This window comes from Lonchura striata, chromosome Z (assembly GCF_046129695.1).
Source record: "Lonchura striata isolate bLonStr1 chromosome Z, bLonStr1.mat, whole genome shotgun sequence".
In the NCBI taxonomy this organism is placed as follows: domain Eukaryota; kingdom Metazoa; phylum Chordata; class Aves; order Passeriformes; family Estrildidae; genus Lonchura; species Lonchura striata.
Genome location: NC_134642.1, coordinates 79,750,198 through 79,770,739, shown reverse-complemented (window position 1 = coordinate 79,770,739; position 20,542 = coordinate 79,750,198). Strand labels below are relative to the sequence as shown.

General features: G+C 40.6%; 1 protein-coding gene across 2 annotated transcripts; it reads right to left on the bottom strand.

The window, feature by feature from the left end:
- Positions 1 to 597: 597 nt before the first annotated feature.
- SLC25A46 (solute carrier family 25 member 46) lies at positions 598 to 13,682 on the bottom strand. Of its 2 annotated transcripts, none has more exons than XM_021524783.3 (8): positions 13,368 to 13,682; positions 11,533 to 11,575; positions 10,265 to 10,322; positions 9,707 to 9,784; positions 8,936 to 9,036; positions 6,223 to 6,279; positions 5,731 to 5,788; positions 598 to 2,689 (listed from the first exon to the last, which is right to left on the bottom strand). In XM_021524783.3, the coding sequence occupies exons 1-8, from the start codon at positions 13,618 to 13,620 to the stop codon at positions 2,111 to 2,113; spliced, it is 1,227 nt and encodes a 408-aa protein (XP_021380458.1). In that variant the 5' UTR covers positions 13,621 to 13,682; the 3' UTR covers positions 598 to 2,110. The 2 variants fall into 2 exon arrangements, with proteins under 2 accessions (XP_021380458.1, XP_021380459.1); XM_021524784.3 differs by having other exon boundaries at positions 13,461 to 13,681.
- Positions 13,683 to 20,542: the final 6,860 nt, after the last annotated feature.

Here is a 20,542-nt window from a genome sequence, read left to right as displayed (position 1 = left end):
TCACCCTGCTTACAAATCTGAGAACCTAGACTACAAGTGTAAAACTGTCAGTAATGAAAGCAAGTATTTGACACAATAAAGGATTATAGCAATCTCTAGTGTCACTCTTGGGAACTCCCTCGAAGAATATATAAAGGCAAGTCCTCTATTGCACAAGGGAAAAAGCCCTAGGATTTTATTCCTAGAAAAACAGGACTGGCCAATTTTACAGATACATCTGGAAGTGCTGGACTGTAAGATACACTTAGTTATTGCTTCAAGGCAATTACGATAAAATTGGTGGCTACAGCTCAATTTAATACATTTGAAAAGGCCAGTTTCATGTATTAAAAACTTGATTGGACAAGGGCATGAACAAGACCTTGCTTGAGCAGGAATTTGGACTGCATGACTGGCTGAGGTTCCTTCCAGTCTGGATGATTCTCTGGCATGGCCATCTTAATACTCACACAAATTTTTCATGAAACCAACCCAGGAATTTTTACCCAAGCTCTTGCATGTAGTTTAATTCATCATGTTCTTGCATTTATGAAAGTTGAGGAACTTGAAAATGCCACTCTGGAATCTGTACAGTAAGACATAACACATAAAACAGGATTCCTTTACATGCCTCTTTGGTGAATTATTTTATAGTACTTAAAGTGAATTCTCATTTTATTTCATACACTATACACTAAAATTGCAATCAGCAGTATTTCAAAATAAACCAGTTTCCAAGTTTACCATACTTTCCATTTCAACACTTAGGCATTTAAAATACATGAAAGTTAGATTAATAATAAAGTAAGTCAAAACTGACAAAGAGCAACATCTTTATATTATTTTACCATTACTACTTTCCATAAGTGGTAACTACACAATGACTAATGATTAAGATGCAGATCAGTTTACAACATTCACAAAAACAGACTTGCCACATGAATGTGAAATAAGCAGCAGCCTCTCATAACTTAAAAGTAACTTTCCACATGATTGTTTTATTTGTAAGAACCATCTTCCAGCCTCCATATTTACTGATGAAACCAAAGACTAGGTTATTTAGAATTATTAAAAATCATTTTCAGGCTGAGAATGAAAGGGGAGAGGACAAAAATTATTTCAGTGGTTCCCTTGCACATAAACACACAGCTCTGCTCCACAAAGTATTTAAACTATCAGAGATTTAAAATTACAGACATCAGTGCTAAATAGTTAAGGAGACAATTTTATACACACCCGTCCAATATATCAAAATAAAATCTCTATGAACAGCCAATTGTTTTCTTTGGCTTTCTGTACACTTTGAACACCACTACACTACTACATTCACAGATTTGTATGATTATTATATCCTCATAAGAGTAAAACTAAACCCTGAAGCTGTCAGTGGAAAGTCAACTAAAAATGGCACTTACACATGCACACATCAGTTTCTATTTTCCTTTATTCACACAGTTATTGTAAGCCTTGCAAACAAACTGCAAGACACCCAAATTTGCATTCTGTGCAGCTTTGTCCCACACCCATTTTTCATTGTTTTCATACAAAGCAAGAGAATCCCATTCGTCATCTTCTGCCACACTACAGCAAAACATGTCCTCTATATACCTGTAAATGGTAACACTTAAGTCTACTTAAGTCACTTTTACAGTTGCTGTTTTACTCTCAGTTCCATTAGCAGTAAGTTGGAAACATTTTTAAAAGACCAGTAAAGCCATCAGTCTCCTAACTGCAAGTCATTATAACTTAAGAAAATAAATTCCTTTCAACTGGCTAACAGTCCATATTAAATATCAGATGTGATGCTCATAAAACAGATACTTAATTAATATCCATTCCTTATGTCAGTGAACTGGTAAGAGGAAAAGCAAATCCTCAATGCAATCATATGTGAAATCTGATCCCCTTTGTATGACTGCATATGACATATTCAATTTGTGTCTGTAATTTTTAAACAGTCCTTTTTTAATTACACTTTGGAAACCATATCCCCATTTTTAATACAAGTTGTTCTACAGTGTAAGGAGAATCCACAGAGTGGATTCCCCAAAGTTCATTTTCTAAGCCATTTAAACAATACTAGGTTAGCAAGTCAATCATGTCCAATGTGCTAGATTCAGACCTGGACAGATTAGGAAACATTTTGAAGCAGTGTTGAGTAAATAATTTTGGTAAGCTGTAAAACTGCCACATGCAAGGTATACTGTACTATAACAGCTCCAAATCCTTTATAAAAACCTTGCATTCCTTCTTCACGTTTTATAGTATTTATGCAGTCTTTCATTCCCTCATACTGAGTATTGATTGGAAGCACTTCATAGCCAAGGTCTGTATTGTCAATTATTGTGCGTGTCCCTTGAATATGAAGGCGGTGCAAAACTGTTTCCAGTGGGTAAAGCATGACATCAGCACAAAGGCTAGCAGCAAAGCTAGCAATAAGTTCTGGAAAATACGCATCCAGCATGCTCTGCACAGAAGTGGAGCTCTCAGATGGAAGGCTGTGGGAATTATCCCTTTTCAAAAAAAACAAGACAAGCTTCTGGACGATGGAACTGATGATGTAGTGAAGAACTCCGTGTAGAGCAGTGGGAAAAGTCAGGACCATCAGAGGAAGGAGACGCTTGCTATGGGGTACTCCCAAGCCTACAACTCTGCCAATTCCTTCTTTCACACAGTCCAGGATACCAGGATTGTCTCGAATGATTTCACTCTACAAGTACAAAGAAGGAGTTACAACTCGTGCTGAGCACTTCAAAATCATCCTGACATCCACTCTGACACTTCACTGCTGATCTTTTTAAAAGAGTTAAACAGTTGCATGCTATTATGTCTACACAGCTGTACAAATAAAAGTCCCTTGTTATAACACTCTTTACAGCACTCAGTTAACCTTTTTAAAGAATGAACCCATCTTAAAGAGGTGAGGGTTTTTTAATGTATGTTGCAGTTATCTGTGTTTCTACCAAAGAAATGCGGTTGTCAGCCTACTGCTGAAAGTATCAGAATGCAAAACAGTCAGGAACTTAAAATTACTACATCTGGAGAAAAATGCCAGGAAGTACTTATTTAATTCAAAATGTCTTTACTTTAAAGACTATGAGTATTACCTTTGAACTTGAATTTATATAGTAAAGACTTCCATAAGTAGTGTTGAAAGGTCATTTTTGACATGAATTTAATACGTTCAGTTGTGAATATTATCATGGCATTATATGCATCTAAAGTAGTATTCTTTACCCATGCTGTCTCTTAGTGAAGAGATAATTATTCTATTCATGTGCTGAAAATAAAAATCCTGTAGTAATTATTTATTCAGTTACAATCCACCTGTGAGTGTAGGATTAAGCTAAAAACATTATTTCTCCATGAATGGTTATACTCCAGTGTTTTATCATGTGGTTTGCATCCAAATTCAAGATTTTAGTGTTCTCCTAAATGTCCAAGTCTCTGAGTCAATGTGGTCTATGTCCTAACCTCACACTAGAATAAACCACCAGAATATTCGTCAGTATTTTGAGGAAATATTAAACAGCCTGCAGAGCCTTCATGTTTTTTTCTGTGTGAGAGAGAAACTAATTTAAATGCCTGAGAACATAATGTTGTTGCTGACTTAAACTACAAGTTAAGCAAAACAACCCCTACTGACTCCTCTTCTGCTCCACATCAGTACAGTCACTGCACTTCAAAACCACTCCTGCTTTGGCCTAACATGCCAAACCATGAGGTTTGAGATGCTAATGACAAAATAACAAATGTGAGGGCAACAAATTCCCACCATTTACAGCTATTTTGATGAAGTGAATTTACTTGGGTAAGTGCCAAACAGATACTGTTGAGCAGCATGGTTTATCAGAATTAAGACAGTCAAAGTCAATATAAATTGGCTAGTAGGAAATCCAAACATCTTCAACTTTTTTTGTTTGTCACTGGTCATTGTCTTCTTGCAGCACAGGAATGTAACGCAAACCTGGCAAGCCAAGTGCTCCCCTGCACTGATTAGTACAGTATAAAAATCTTTGCAAATGCTATCATTACCTCTGCTGTGTTTCTAATAGACTTATGATGATGTTTTCAGGAACTCAAGGACATATTCCATACACCATATATACACACACGGACAAACTTGCACTTCTTCACTAAAATACTTGCATACAGCTGAAGTTACTAATCTTAAAATCCTCAGATCTCAGTGGAATTTTCATAACCAATCCATTACAGAGACGATCACCTACCCAAAAGGCCGAGAGAGATGCTTTTTTGTTTTTTCTTTTTAATTATTTTCCTATTAAGTTGCTTTCTAGCAAACAAACTTTATAATTATTTTATAAACAGAAGACAGATTCTAAATCATGTTCTCTTTTACTGGTAAAAAATTTACCCATGTCCAACAACACTGGTAATGCAAAAAATACAAGTAGTAAGATATAACATTCCATTCTGTGTCCTGCTATGAACTCCAGAAACATTAACAGTGTTCCACCACTGCTTCTAGTTCCAAAATTATGGCATGCTTAGGGTAGAGCCATTTCCCAGCAATTAAGAATTTGAGTTCCAGCCAGGTTCCCATTATAACACCAGCTAAGTCTCTCAAATATTCCCCAAACCAGAGATCCCATGAAGAAAGAAGGTTTCTAAAATGCAGAGTATCTTCAGAGGAAGTGAGTTTGCTGTTGGGAGTCTTTCTATGACTGTCCCTGCACAGATCTTTAATCTCACTTGTCCTGTAAATCCAGCCAGTTCAGAGAGAACAGCTGTCCTAGTACCTTCTGGCTCATTTCAGCTTGGATTGTCTGCCCACAGCAGAATCCTGCCCCTTATAGAATCCCTGCCTCTAAAGTATGTGCTGAAACTACAAAACTGCAGAAGACAGCCTTCTCCTCAGAAAAAGCACATTTTGGAGACATACACCAGCAAACCAGAATTGATAGTACTTACAACTTGCCCATGCTTCGAGTGAAAATTATTATTTTGCTGACTCAGAGACACAAGAGTGACTATCCTGCACCCTCCATATGAGAGCTCACTCCACAGAAAGAGCTCCATTAGCTGCACAGAGACTCTGTAATGCATCTAAGAGCAAGTCATTATACACAGAGGTCTGAGAGAATTACCCTGGACCATTTCTGCAGAGCTAACCCTTGCCTTCCTCCAGAAAGAGATGCAACACCTCGCTGACAGGCAGTCTGCAACACAGTGCTATGGGCTACCCTGCACAGTTACAGAACAAGCTAAGATGTATTCTAAGTGACAGGTCCAGATTTTAATTTTTGTGGCTAAGGAAGAACTAGATGAAGATTAAAAGTAAAAAGGTAGAAAGCTGATTGAATGAAAATAATCCTGAGAGGGTAGAATTGAGTATTTATTTAAAATCTCCATTGAACTATTGGAAAAAAAAATTACAGTTGTTGTAGGGGACAGATGTCACTGTAACAACATGCCTAGGAAGGCAAAGTTTAAAAATCTTACATGAGAAAAACGTTATGTTTTATCTGCATGTCCCCATTTCATATACAATATATTCCAACTATCTACATTAAATGTCCTTTCTAGATTTAGATTCTAGATTTAGAGTTAAGACAGTACATTAATATACCCCTCATTTCACCCATGTCAGCTAAGTCACACAGCCTCAAGCAAAACAAATGCAACTACTGTAACATAAACCTGAATTCAAAGATTCACCTCTCCACATAATCTAATCTATAGAGAGTAACAGTTGATTTTTCAACATTCCAAATGTATGTAAGTTACCTGTACAGTTTCAATCAGGCTCGCAGAATAAAAAGGCATTGCTATCACATGTGTTAACCTGTAGAAATTAAAAACAATGTAAGAATTAATGTCAATACTAGAATTTCAGCCAAACAAGCACCTGTAAATTGACAAAGCTGTCTACCAAATTATTCCTGAGAGAAAATTAACAAAACCTAACTCAATTACTAAAATGTATGTCAACAAGTTGAGATAAGCTTCAGTCAAAAGTTTACTTAAATTCTATTTCCATGTGACCAGACCGATTAAGGTCTAAAATAGTATAATCTTTTAACTTAGCTCCATAGACACAGGGATCTAGTATGAGAAAACCTGTGAAACTGGTTCATGTAATCAAGATTGTTCAAAAAAATCAGCATTTGAAAAGTAGTTAGCATCTTGTCAAGAAAACGTAGTACCAGACTAAACTTATGTCCATTTGGTAGTTTATTATGCTTAGATAATAAGACATAAGACACATGCTATACTTACCCTTTGAGTAAAAGGTGACCACCTATCTGCTTGAGGTTCCATTTATGTGAAAGCTCTCTAAAAAGAGAAGTATTTAACACAATATGAAAAATCATCCACACGCAATTCTCAAACAATTCTTCCATGGGTGTCAACAGCCAGTTTTCATATTGGTGTTCTACTATTTGGCTTCAAGTATTTCCCATATTGTAAAGACACAGCAAAACATCTAGTAAATCATGCTTAACTTCTAGTAGTTTTTCAGGCCTGTCAGATGCTCTGTCAAAAAAGGTTTCAGTTATAAATTAATAAAATGTTTGCAGCTCTCACAGCAACTGACTTTAATCAGTTCTGCATTAATTCAGCAACCTTATGTATAAGCACTTAAAACAATTTGCAGGAATAACTGGAATACTTTGAAGTCTTCATACTTTTCCTTTATCAATAAATAATTTTTATTTAATTTTGATTTGGTTGTGATCTTCTGTTATTTAGTATGCATCTACCCTGTTGTTGTTTCTTTCCAGAAAAGAGAAATCATATTCTGGCACAGTCAGATAAGAAAAAATCAAGTAGAAGAGGTCAGGCCAGAAGTTGCACAGTAATTTCATACAGACGTAACTGAAGCTTTTTGTCCTGTGACCAGTCCTTAGCATATTCTGATAAAAAAGAAGAAAGCCTGTGCAGTTAACATAAAGGTGATATTAAAAAATATTTCCTTGAAGTAGAATTTCTAGTTACACACTTCAAAATACAAACAGCAAATGTTTACATTCCACTCAACAGAAAATGTAAACCCACCTAGTTCAGGATACCATTCAAATACCACACGTAATGACAATGCATACGGTCAGTACTCTGAGGTACAGATACTTGTCTGAAGTGCTGGGCATACTAGTCTTTGCATTTTTAATAATAATCTATAAAGTTTTCAGCTTCAAGTGCTGTCCAGGAATCACAGACACTGCTTGTAGTTAAAATAACTCTAATCCAAAAAACGCAATATTTTACTTTCTGAAGAATTGTGTGTTGTTACTAGCTATCACATTTTAAATGCACAGGTCAATCACTGAACAGGACTAGAAGATCATTTTCACCATTATATACTTCATTATATACTTGGATCACATCCACTTACCCATAATACTTAAATGATGTGGAAAATTAAACCAGTCAAAAACTAATGTGTGAAAACCTAATCTGTCAATCCACAAGGCATTACTGTCCCTGCAGTGCAAGAACAATTACGTACGAAATTTATCTAGTACAAAATGCTCACACTCATTTCCGGGCTCCTCTCCTAAACAGGGAGCTTTCTTTCATGTAACTATAACATAGAATTAGAATTCACATTTCACTTCTCTGTGATCTTTGGAGCCTGATAATGCAGTTAAATACTTTCAAATCAGATTTGTCAGCACTGTTGCTACAAGCAATAACCTTCTCCTCCCTGTGACCACCCAAACATGCAAGCCACCATTAAAAAGAAGAGAGCATTGAGTAGAAAACTGCTGTAGGGTGGTGCATGTATGAGAAAACCATTTTAGCCAGATCACTTTCACAGTCCAGTTAATTTCTTGACTGTTCACACATTGTGTTTCCACAAAGATGGGAGTACCACAGAGGAAGAAATTAGCTGGTTCCAGCAGAAAGCCTTGATTATTTTGGCAGAAGAACCAGCTTACTTTCCAAACTGCTGAACTGGCCCACAAGTAGAAAAACATTGCTCACATTTGTGAAAATTCAGAACAATGAAGATATAAACACTACATCACATCTCATGAACTTAAGCATACCCTAGGATCTGTATCTAAAACACACTTGGAGGAAAGCACATGCCTGGAAATTTCAATTACCTATGCAACAAAGTTGACCAAAACCCTTAAATACACACTCTATACAATTTAAATATGAAATACTTTTGTAAATGCTTTTGAACTTGCAAATGTCTACTTTTATTAATATGGATACATGTATCAGAACAGTATTGGATTAATCCTAACCACATTTCTTCTTTTTAAAACCTGGTAGTTTCCATGGCCCTGAATACTTTTAGTAAAAAATTACTAAACTTCTGTAGCAGAAGTTTGACACAGTGATGTAGAATGATGAGTATCTCTTTAAATCAAGTCAGTTATTTAGTGGTAACATCTTTTTTATGAGAATACTGAACAAGGTACATATAGCTCTTGGTCAAGGCAGGCAGAAGATAAAGCTGCCAGTTACATGGACACCCATCTACCACATCTTTCCATTTGCTAATGCAGGCCATTCTGCTCTCCCTAGGAGTACCAAGCACAGTGCAACTATCCAACAAAATGTCAGGGCTAGCTCATTAGCTGTGCAAGTTTTCTCTATTTAGATTGGTAAGACCAGGAGTTTATACCTTAGGTATGGTATTTGCAATATAACCTAAATAAAAGAAGAAAACAATGATTTTTTTTTTTTTTTTATTACAGAGTTGAATACCAAAGACTAATTTGCCACAGCATTTTTATGTCAGACAGGTAAGCAGACACAAACAAATAAAGTTCTCAGAAAAAGTCCCTCAGTATTTATGGATTATAAGGCTGTCTTTTCCAAGACAACCACACTGTGTTTGGAAATACCTATTTAATGTCTGGTTGTTCTCATAAAGTAGTATTTTTCAAAAAGCCTTACTAATACTTTGAAAAAAAAAAAAAATCAACAACATATTGATTTGCTAGAATTGGTAAAAAAAAACATGCAATACCTTGGCAAAGGTGTAAATTCACTGATGATGCCTTCTGTTCCCAGGGTTATGCCCTGAACAATGAAAGTGCTGCCCATTCCTTTCCAGAGAGCTCTTGGACCCTGCATGTTGAAATATCCAAGATAAATATTTTCAACTTAATATTTAAAAAATTCAGTAAATTAATATCACACAGGTCTACAATTCTACTGTTGAAATTCGTAATTAAACTTGGGTAACAGATTATTTTTTAATCAATGAAGAAGTTTTTGTTTTTCAATAATTTCAAAGATCTGTCAATAACTTTGGAGGCTCCCAAACTGTTAATACTCTATATTATAAACTTAACACCATTTTTTATGGACAAAATGAGCTTGAGATGTCAAAAGTACATCCGTAATATATTCAGAATTAAGACTTGCTTCCTGCCTTCTGATCTGAGTTTATGGATTGCCATTCCCCTGCAGAACTGGAAGTACAACCTTTGGAAGGACAACAATAATTTCATCCACATAATGATTTAATGATCTTTTAGAAACCTAATGAAAAAAAAAAATCCAAGGACTTTTTGCTTTCTAACATCCACAAATCTTTCCCCACTAAGTACTGCACTTCTGAAAAAAAAAAAATTATTTACTTGATCTTCTTGACACATTTCTGTAGCCATAAAAACAAACCCTCATAACAGCCGTGCTTTCCAACACCACCTACATAAACAATCAGAGATTTCAATGTACATACATGCTGTAGGAACCCTCAGTGCCTAGATACAGCCTGGCACCAAACACTAACCTGTGTCTTATTGATGCAGTACATGATATTGACAACAGTAAATGGTGTGAGATGATAATTCCGTGCATGATAGTTAACCTGTTAAAAAAATAAATAGTATTAGAAATACACTTGTAGATGCTACAACTCTGAAGTATAAAGGCATTTCAAAGAATTGATATCTGTAAAGATCAGCTACAAATATGAGTAAGTTCTCACTGAAATCTAGGAAAAAGGGCAGCCCTTTAAATTATTCATATGCTGAAAGTTTAAAGAAACCATACATAAATCAGAACCTATGAAACAAATCACCCTGCTTGCAAACAGGGATGTGAAAGTTGCTCTGCAGATCCCAAAACACTTGCTGTAATTTGCTTTCCACTGCCCAAACAAAAATGAGCAAGACTTTTCCAAATAAAATAAACTGCAGAACAGAAAACAAGTATTCTACAAGTAAAAATTTGTTAATGTACCAGAGACCTCCTAAAAATTGCAAAGTTTCCCATAATATGTACTTTCATACAGAGGTATGGCAGTACACAGGAGCTTTGACTGGAATAGGTAATATAAAAGACATACCTGACATTGACGACGTAGAACAATGCAAGGATGTGCCAACACATTTTCTGTAAATAGGCTTTAAAGGAAAATTGTATTTAATGCACAAAAATTCCTTAGAAAAGACTTGTTAATTGTCTCTAACAGCAGCAGATCAGTATTTGGAGAAGCAACACATTTTCTAGTGAACTAATAGGCCATGTTTTTGATGGTTACCCAACAGCCTCCCAAGGAACAAGTTACATAAAATCTGACATATACATTTACTGTGAAAAAGCCCCATATATATGTAATATGCACTTATTTTTATAAGCAAAAAATATACTAAATTTCTTAATTTCGCCCTCCTCAGAGTATCACGGTGCAAAACAAACCACAGCTACAATTATGAGAGGTTTAGTTCCCAGTTTTATGTTAATTCTGCATCCTGTATTATTAATCAAGACTCCTCTTAGGAGGGCAGAGGAGTGGTACTAGTAGCTGACCACCTTTTCACCGAAAACACTACTGACCCAAACCAATTCTCCAGCCATTGGCAGAAGTCATATTTGAATCAAAACTTCACAGGAAAGTTCACACTTCCAAAGCAGAATTCCTGGTTGCAGACATTCAGATAGACTATTAATTTCAGCTCAAAATGCCTGAGTGATCAGAGTACTTACCTGTATATTGTTCAAACCTGGGACATGGATTAGAAAAGAACATCCAGGATTTTTACAAACACCCCAAGCTACAGAATCATCTGTGGTAGGTTTCTGAACTCCCAATAAACAAGTGGCACAGAAAAATACTGCAGTTTTGTAACTATTGATCTAATAGTTCCTCTGTACCAAGAGGAAAAACTTTCCTTGGGCATCAGCATCTTATAATCCATCACTTTTTCAAAAATACTATCAATAATCAGGGTCATCATCATAAAGAATGAACTGGCCTTCAGGCCACTTGATTAGATGAACATTATGGTCTGAGGATACTTTGGTAATATACTTGAAGACATTTTCACTTTCTTAGGAAACATTTGTATCACCCAGAAATATTAACAAAAGTTGCACATGTCAAAGAAGTTTTCTGGTGTTAATTTTAGATTACTCGGACAGGGCATTCTGTTTCTTCCATTCATATATTTTTGGCAACAGTTAAAGAAAACAGAAACCTAAATGGGGGGTATTAGGTTTCAAAATACATTTCAACTGCTTATGGCTATTGGAATAAAAACACAACACAGAAGTGTATGTAGGGTTTATAAGTATGAGTTTTACAACCCCTTTGTCACTGAACACATCTCTTACCTTGCAAGGCCAATACCAAAGCCAGCAAATCTGTTCAACTGTTCTGAAAAACAAGAAAAAAATCCGAAACAAAACCAGATGATACGGCAGCGATAATCACAAAACAGAGAAAATGTCATGCACGGGATCTGAAAAACTAGTTTTATCCTGTACTTGCATCAAAAAATTACAAGCACTAAATTACAATATTTATGGCAGTTGAGCAACAGAAGATATAAAAAAATATTCCCCTAGGAACATGTGCACTTTGGACTGCATTTGAGTTTGTACATGCTCTTATATATAAAATTATGCTTTTCTTACAGCAAAAAAAGAAGAGAGAAAACGAACAGTAAAACAGAGAGTATTTACCAATTCAAACCAATTACTGAAAGATTTAGTACGCATGAGTTTGCAGTAATTCTGAAACATAAATCTAGGTAATTGAGGTGAAAATACTGTTAAAACAGTATAAAAGGCAAAATCTTGTGCGAAGTTACACAAAAAGCCACAGATGAAGTAACAAACATCAACACAAAGCAAATTTTCAAGCCAGTTGTTTACCTCCAGTCCTTTGCAAAAATCTGAATTCTCCAAATTGGAGAATTACAGAAGTAATTAATTCAACTCTCTGTTGCCTGCAAGCAGACATTTGCACATTGGGAATTATCAGAAGGGATTTTAAGATGAGCATCAGAACAGTAAAGGCATTTTAAAGTCAATGCTTAGCCTACAAGCTTCATTGTGCATGCAGTCTGAAGGCATGGATGAAGTCAGTAACTTCAGTGGTGCTCCACACAAATGTGGCAGCCCTCCTAAAAATGGTAAGATACCACATGCAGCTGCTGGATTCAGTGATTACAGCAACTCCTTATCAGTGCTCCAAAGTGCAGAATGAACACACCTTCCACATGCAGACGGCGGAAAAAATGCAGTGTCCAGCTATGCAAGGATACTTAATAGTGCTTCAACCAGTGCATGCATGGACGGAGTCCAGCTAAAGGCAGTACTCTTTGTAAGACCTAAATAAAGATACTGCACTACAGCTCAGAAAAGAAAGACTTGCCTACTAATATAATTCGATTTCAGGTAAATTACTATTTCAGAGATTTTTTGATACTCAAGTGTCTACAACCTGCTCCTTTTATTTAAAGAAAACAACATACAGTACCCTAGAGAGAGCAAGTTTTCCTTAATTCACCTCAACTTTGTTAAGATCTAAAATGACTTTATGTATGAAGGCTTACACTCAATTTTCCAGCAATTACCGAAAAAGCCTTGTACTCAGTTGCTTCCTTAAATCCTACAAATCCCACAGTTCCCTCGCTATCACGCGTGGAGGGGGAAAGTTTACGTCAGCAGCTCATGTTTTAAACCCGACAGAAGCCACGCAGTCCGCAACACCACCACCACAATAACGCAGCACTCCAAGAGCCAAAAGCACTTCCTGCCCTTGAAGAAGGCGGGGTGTTTCTGCAGGAGATTATCTACACGGGCAATGAGGAGCGAGCTGACTGCACACTGCTTAACGGGAAGCTGCGGGGCGCGTTCTGGCACTCTCGGACCCCACTGGAGCGGAGCTGCACAGCGCTGGAGCGCAACAGGCAGCGGGTGTTCAGCAGAGCACTCCGCCTTCTTCTTCCCTGCGCCTCAGCACCGGCAGCCCGGGCGGCGCAGCTCAGGCCCGCCCGCCCTCGCCCGGCGCTCAGCGCCCGCGGCGGCAGCGGGGCTCCGCGGCGGCAGCGGGGCTCCGCGGCGGCAGCGGGGCTCCGCGGCGGCAGCGGGGCTCCGCGGCGGCAGCGGGGCTCCGCGGCACCGGCCGGCCCCGGGCTAGCCCGGGCCGGGCCCTCCCTTACCGGCACCGGGGCCGCCCGCCCCGAGGTTGGCCTCCTCGTTGGGGCCCGCGCCGCCCAGCGGGGTCCCAGCCCCGTACGGCGGCGTCTTCTCACCCCAGTGCAGGTTGCGGCTGCCGGGGATGTCGGGCGGGCTGGTCACCCAGGAGCCCGGCTCCGAGCCGCTGCCGAAGGGCCTGGAGCCGGGGCCCAGTTCGTCGCGGCCGACCCCACGGTAGCCGAGGCCGTCGAAGCCGTCGGGGCGGCGCGGGTGCATGGCGGGGGTGGCTGAGGGAGCCCGGCGGGGAGCGGGAGAGGAGCGGGAGGCGCCGCGCTCGGGCCGCTCCGCCGGCAGCGCGCCCGGCCCCGCCGCCCGTCGGCACTTCCGGCCGCGGTGAGGCCGCGCGCGTGACCGCGGCGGGCGGGGCCGGCGCCGCTGGCCAATGGCGGCGCTCCGCTTGCCCGGCCCGGGGCGGGGCGTGCGGCGCCCCCTGGCGGCGCGGCGGAGCGGCCCCGCCGCCCCGCGCCTGCGCAGTCCGCGCGCCGGCTCCGCGGCCGGCCGGGCCCCTCCGGGAGTCCGTGAGGAGGAGCCGGCGATGAGGAGTCTGTGCCGACCTCGGGCAGCGTGTTCTTCCGGGGAAAAACTCCTTCTTATCGGCCCTGGAGATGAGCGCAGCACTGCACACGGCAGGCGCAGGGAGGAGGCCAAAAAGTGGGGCATGGGTTGTGGAGAGGAACGCAGAGCACCCAAGATCCCCAAAGCCCTCTGCCTTATTTCCATAACCAGGCCCAAAGAACAGACTGCCCATGATAACTGATTGAGTAGAAAGTGAGAAACACTTCAGGACGGGGAAGTCAGGCCACAGAAAGTGTCCCCCAATCCCACAGGATATCCTGTTGGCTGGATGGATGCAGCTGGGTCGATTCTGACACCAGGACTGACATCCCTGCAGCTGGATCAGTCTGGAACCAGGACTGACATCCCTGCAGCTGGATCAGTCTGGAACCAGGACTGACATCCCTGCAGCTGGATCAGTGCTGGAACCAGGACTGACATCCCTGCAGCTGGATCAGTGCTGGAACCAGGACTGACATCCCTGCAGCTGGATGGATTCTGACACCAGGACTGACATCCCTGCAGCTGGATCAGTGCTGGAACCAGGACTGACATCCCTGCAGCTGGATGGATTCTGACACCAGGACTGACATCCCTGCAGCTGGATCAGTGCTGGAACCAGGACTGACATCCCTGCAGCTGGATGGATTCTGACACCAGGACTGACATCCCTGCAGCTGGATCAGTGTTGGAACCAGGAGCACTGAGCTCTTATTTTTCTTTCTCTCTTCTTCTCTTTAGCTCACCTCTTCTTCTCTGTCTTGCCTTTCACACTACTTCTTTATCTAAAACCTATTGCCTTGTACTTACATAGCCGGTCAAGGACGAAAATGCCAGCTTCCATGCTGAGTATGTAATTTACTAATAAAACTTTCTGATTATTTGCTGACCCTCTAACTTTTGTTGTTCCTTTCAACCATGAGCATTTATGAATCTTCCTTCCCCTTAGGAGTGGGAGGCCATACCCTGTGGGTTTAATGATCCTTTAGCTCAGAATCACAGAATCATTTAGGTTGAAAAGACCTCCGAGATCACCAAGTCCAAACTATGACACCATGTCAACCACCCCATGGCACGTCCAGTCTTTCCTTAAACACTTCCAGGGACAATGATTCCACAACCTCCCTTGGCAGCCCATTTCAATATCTGGTCACTCTTTCTGTGAAAAAAAATTCCTACTGGGCAGCCAAAACCTCTCCAGGCAATTAAACCATTTCCTCTCACTGTGTCCTTTGTTGCATGGGAGAGGAGCCTGACCTTGCTGCAATCTCCTTCCAGGCAGCTTGTCTTCTCTGAAGAAGCTCAACAAGGTCTCCCACAACTGCGTCTTAGTCTGACATGCAGTTGTTCTTATTTTGTGCACTAGGTTAAGTGAGCATTAGTGCATTCAATTCTAAGTATAGCATGAGTCATCCACAGCTTTGTGAGAGGAAATCTCATTAGTGCATATGAGTATCTCTAAGGCTGGTGCCAAAGGATGGTGCCAGACTCTTTGGTGCCCAGGGACAGGAAAAGGAGCAATAGCCATAAACTGAAACACAAGTTCAACACATAAAGTTACAGTTACTCTGTTTTGTTACACAGTTTTAGTCTTCCTAAAATTGTGGAAATCATAAAATCAGACTAGTCAGGATTGAAGGAAGTCTTTAAAAGTCATCTAGACCTACCACCCTGCAATAAGCAAGGACACCTTCAATTGCCAGCAAGTGTTTAGGGCCCTTTGCAAACTGAATGAATGTTCCCAGAGATGTGGGTACAGCCTCTCTGGACAACCTTTTCCAGTGTTTTACGAATTTTATGATACTCGCAGTCCTTCAGCTGTGTCAATGGCTCTACTCAGCTTCATATAGTCTCCAGATTTGCTGAGGGTGCACTCAATCCCACAATGTCCATGTTACTGTTGAAGATGCTGAACAGTGCTGATAGGAAATTGAATATTAGTATTAAATAGAATTTCAGGTGTGGGATCCATGCCTTCTACACAGTGTCCCCAGACCATTCCCTGGTGTTTGACTGTGCTCCCATAGCACAGAACCTATTCTCACATGATACAGTAGAAGTTTGGGTTTCCTTCTTTTCTTTGAAAGAAAACACCAAGAAAACAATTCAGAGATCCACTTTTGCAGTGAGAAGAAATTGGCAACAGCCTAAGTGCAGCAATTACAATAGGACACAAAGCTTCTGTGTTAATGATCCCTTAAATTTAATTCCCATATGACTTAATATAAAGCCACACATGCAGTTTCTGTGCTTGGTCTTGGAAGACCAAGCAGGTCTTCCTGCTTGGAAGACAAGCCTCCAGGAGAGAAACAGAATGAAGGTTGTTGATAAGAGAAACCAGTAAACCACAGTTCTTCAGAAGAAAAATAGGAGAAAGAGTGTTGTTCCAAAGAAACTACAATCTTCTTCCACACTGGAATATGACATGACTGTTGGAATAGCCAGATCTGCTGTGTTTTCTAAAACAATATTCATTGACTAATATTGGGTTGGACTCAATGATCTTTAAGGTCTCTTCCCACCTAGTTATTCTGTGAATTCTGTGAATGTGTGTGAGAGGGAGAATTGTTCAGTGTGAGAAAACTGTCTTAAAATTAAAATCTACATTTTTCTTGGGAAACAATGCTCATAGCCACTGCTTTGTTAACCTGTTAGCAAAGGAGTAGAGTGCAAAGCTGCTGACTCAGATTTGATTTACACCAGATCTTTGAGATCTGTGAGATCTGCACAGTGGGTAGCTGCCCTCTTGTTCATATAATGGAAGAGAGCAGCTGTGCTCCACAGCAGCCTGGAGCTTCCAGCAGCACAGCCTGAAAGACAATTCAATTGAGTCTACACATTGGACCTGTGTGACTGCAGGAGTGGTTTCTGTGGGGAGATATCAAGACCTGCCCCTCTGTCAAGCACAGCCAACTCCAGCCAGACCTGCCATGGCCAAAGCTGAGCCCATCCATGATTTTGGTAGCAGGAGAGGGTAAGAGAAATGTGTTTTTTTCCAGTATCCTACTCTATTTTAAACTGGCAATAAATTAATCTTCTCCAAGTGGGTGTCAGGTTTGAATGTTAATTTGACATTGGCTTAGATGGGACACACAGTAGTGCTTATGTCATTTTGGATCTTCACTCCATGCTCATGTTTTGCTTCCCATAGTAATTCAGGATGAGAACACAGATGCTTTACACCAGCAGGATGCTCGCCCACAGCCAAGGACAACAGCAAACTCGCCATATTTTTCCTGGGTCTCTTAGTCCTGGCATCCACAGCATCCTTTGTGACATCCCAGTGATGGATGTCCAAACAGCTCTTTCCCTTCAGCTGCTCATCTCTTGAGTGCTCTCAGAAGAAAATCTTTGGTTTGCCTCACAGTTTTATTAGGCACATAAATAGACCCTCAAGCAAAAGTCACCCCAAAAGGACCAGCAAAAAGGACCCTGGGTTTTAACACCTCCTGGCAGTCTGGACTTGAAAATTACATTTTCCTGCTGTACTTCTCTGCAACTCCCTCAATTACCCAAACAGGAAACTGGAAAGTGCCACAGGCTCTTGGGTCTCTCCCTCACACAGACAACTGGCACCCAGCATCTGTTCTTTGGCTGGCTTGTTCACAATGTGATCAAGAGTGATCTGGGCAAGGAGGAAGAGCAAATTGCCTTCATGGGAGAATTTTCAATTCTGAGCTGAAAGGAAACAGGCCTGGAAGTTAAATGGGCCTTTGTGTGGTTGTTTCTCCTCATAGCTGAATCTTAAGGTGGGTGGCTGGATCATCCTTTGCTGCTTGTGCAGTAACACCTCTACTTCAGTATTCTTTTGTGTACAATTAGATATACCTCCAAACCGTAGGAACAAGACCAAATTGCAAAGCCCATATATGATACCATGTACAATGTATTAATGCTCTTCTAATGGTTTTGATAGCAGAATACCAAATTCTGTTAAATGCTGTGTATATGATTAATAAATACAAAACCATGAATAAACAAAGTTCAGAATCTGTCCCTCAGCTGAGTTGAAGAAATATATATGGGAAATGGGAATCAAAACTAAAGAAATAAAAAGATTCTTCTTGTTGTAGGTTTTTACTGGAGTAAACCTACTTGATACAAAGCGGCGTTATCCTGGGGAATTTGTCATGAGAAAAGTCCATTAAAGAACTCAAAGAATTTCTCTGTGATCAAGATTTGGATGTAATTAATTTTAATTCATCTACACTAAAGAGATGTGCAATGGCATATGTGAACATGTGATGTGCATCCCCTGCACTCCTCCTGAGGCCTCATTGTGATCTGAGAAATCCTCATTAGCCTTGATCTTCACAAAGGGCACCTAGACTGAGCTCCTCCTGAGTTTATCAAAATCAGTCTGTTCCCAGGAACTAGTACTAGTCTCCTGATTTTTAATGAACTGCCTTGGAAACTTACTTTTCTTGCCTCGAAAACAACCCAAGCAGAATAACAATTTTGTTATCAAACTTTCAAAGAACATGCTAGCCCATATTGCAATCAGGATGAAAAATTATTATGATTGAAGCCCATTCTCTTGTGACTCTATAAACAATGGCCCAAAGTGAGACCCTTTGAGCTCTCCTGGACAGCAGACACTGTGACCAGCACCTCCCTCTGTGTGGGGCCTCTCAGAGCCAGAGAACTCTCAAGTTTGCTAAACTTGGAAGATCACTGAATGACAATGATGGAGCCTGGACTTACACCCCCACTTCTCCAGACTCAACGCTTTGCCCGTTGGGATGATCCAAAGGCATCAGATATGTGTCCTTCACCAAGTCTGAGGAAAATTTTTCAGAGGTACTCTGTGGGTGTCTTATACAGACCCTTTAGGTATGTGTGCATGAGGGTGTGAATATGCTATAGCATATGTACAAGGAATGCTGCTCTCCTAGATTCTTAAGTACTTCAGGTTTGTAAGTTAGGCCCATGAGTTATAGTAAATTCTATATGAATCTTTAGATAAATTGTTTAACCTAACCTGTCACTTAAGTGCCCTTAAGTGCTGTTAAAGCTATAGACCTAAACTCTCAAGTTTGGGGCTCAGTTTAGCAAAGGGGTCTACTCGGAAACTTGTGATGCAATGGGTGGGTCTTCCTTATTCCTGTTTGTCCTTACCCCTTCCCTATCCTTATCCCCAGCCTCCACAGAGTTAAGTTTTGAGTTGATTTTGGATTTCAATTGACTGGTTTTAGGTTTTAGTTTGCTCTTTTTCTATGTGCTTTTACCAGAGCATTAGTAGTAAGTAGTAGTAGAGGGAACCTTGTAAATGAACTACATCACACTTTCTGTTTTATATGAAACCTGCTTTTGCCTATGACTTTTCTGTGATTCTTTAAGTAACCTTAAAACACTCATTTGCCAGAGAACATTAAGAAAAATAAACACGTGCACATTTGAATCAATGCACTGGCACAGCATTAGGTTTCTTTTGCTGCCAGCACAGGCTTAAGCTGTGCATTGGCTGAGCAGCAGCACCATCTTGTGATACAGGTACGGAACTTTCTGTAGGGTCACACACCTGGATGTTCACCCTGTACTTAGCAAGTGGGAGACTCAGCTTCTGGCCTTTGCACTGGCCACTGATCCCAACCCAGTCGTTCTCTTGAGCTACTTCAGCCTCACCCTGTTTCATTGGCGCTTAATTGAAACATGGACAGCTAATTCAGTTATCAATCAGCTCCCAGAGCATCCAGGGGGCTGCTGCAACCAGGCTTAAGGTCTGGTCATTTTAGTTTGTTTTGGAAGCTCTACTTCTGTCATTATAGATGTCCTGCTGGTATATTAAGTCTTACCTGATGTACTAACTCTTATCACTGTCATAATCACACCAGGAGTGGAACTAATCTGTCTTCCTTGCTGAGGCTGAGGAGAAATGCAGAAGAAAAGCAAGCTGTGTGTGTCATCAATGAGACAATGCCATGGGGTTTTGAAGTTTTTGGACTTATGTCAGTTTAGATGCTGAGCTACAGGTAAAAAAACTGTCAGGCAGTCTGCTTAACAGACTCCCCATCTATTAAAAAAGAGAGTGCATGCACTCTCCTGTACATCAGTTAGTCTTGGAGTATGCCATCAACTCTTCATGAATAGTAAAAATGATAATAGAAAGTAATGCAAGAAAATCATGTGACAAAAAGGAGGCTGTGGCTGATGGCAGATCAAAGGATAGAGGTCTGTGGGCTGAATGTCACCTGTGGCAAGGTAATGAATCTGTCTAGTTTCCATCTGAAATGCCTGATTGTCATTTGCAATTTCTCGGTATCCTACTCCTTTCAGAAATGAAGCCAGCTCTCATGCTTTATAGGTTTTTTGGCCTGACACCAGCATCTAAGCAGATGAAAATAATGATGATTGCTGCCACACTCCCTGGTACCATTAATTTTTCAAAAGTTCATGTTTTCTATCATTGCTTTAAAGGGGGGGGGGGGGGGGCAGGGAGGGGCGCCGGGCAAGCGGAGTGCTGCCATTGGCCAAATGTGGACCTGGAATGTTAAACATAGGCATGTTGTGTTAAACCCTGACATGTGGGGTGTCCCAGGTTACTTGTTCTGCCCCTCCAGTTCAGAAAGACACAGGTCCTGTT

What these genes read in the sequence shown, in the direction of transcription:
- SLC25A46 (XM_021524783.3), bottom strand. Translation starts at nt 13,620, where the DNA reads ATGCACCCGCGCCGCCCCGACGGCTTCGACGGCCTCGGCTACCGTGGG. An exon ending in GGCGGGCGGCCCCGGTGCCG is followed by an intron (nt 11,576 to 13,367) that starts GTAAGGGAGGGC and finishes CTTGTTTTTCAG; the next exon opens with AACAGTTGAACAGATTTGCT. An exon ending in ACTGCATCAATAAGACACAG is followed by an intron (nt 9,037 to 9,706) that starts GTTAGTGTTTGG and finishes TTCAACATGCAG; the next exon opens with GGTCCAAGAGCTCTCTGGAA.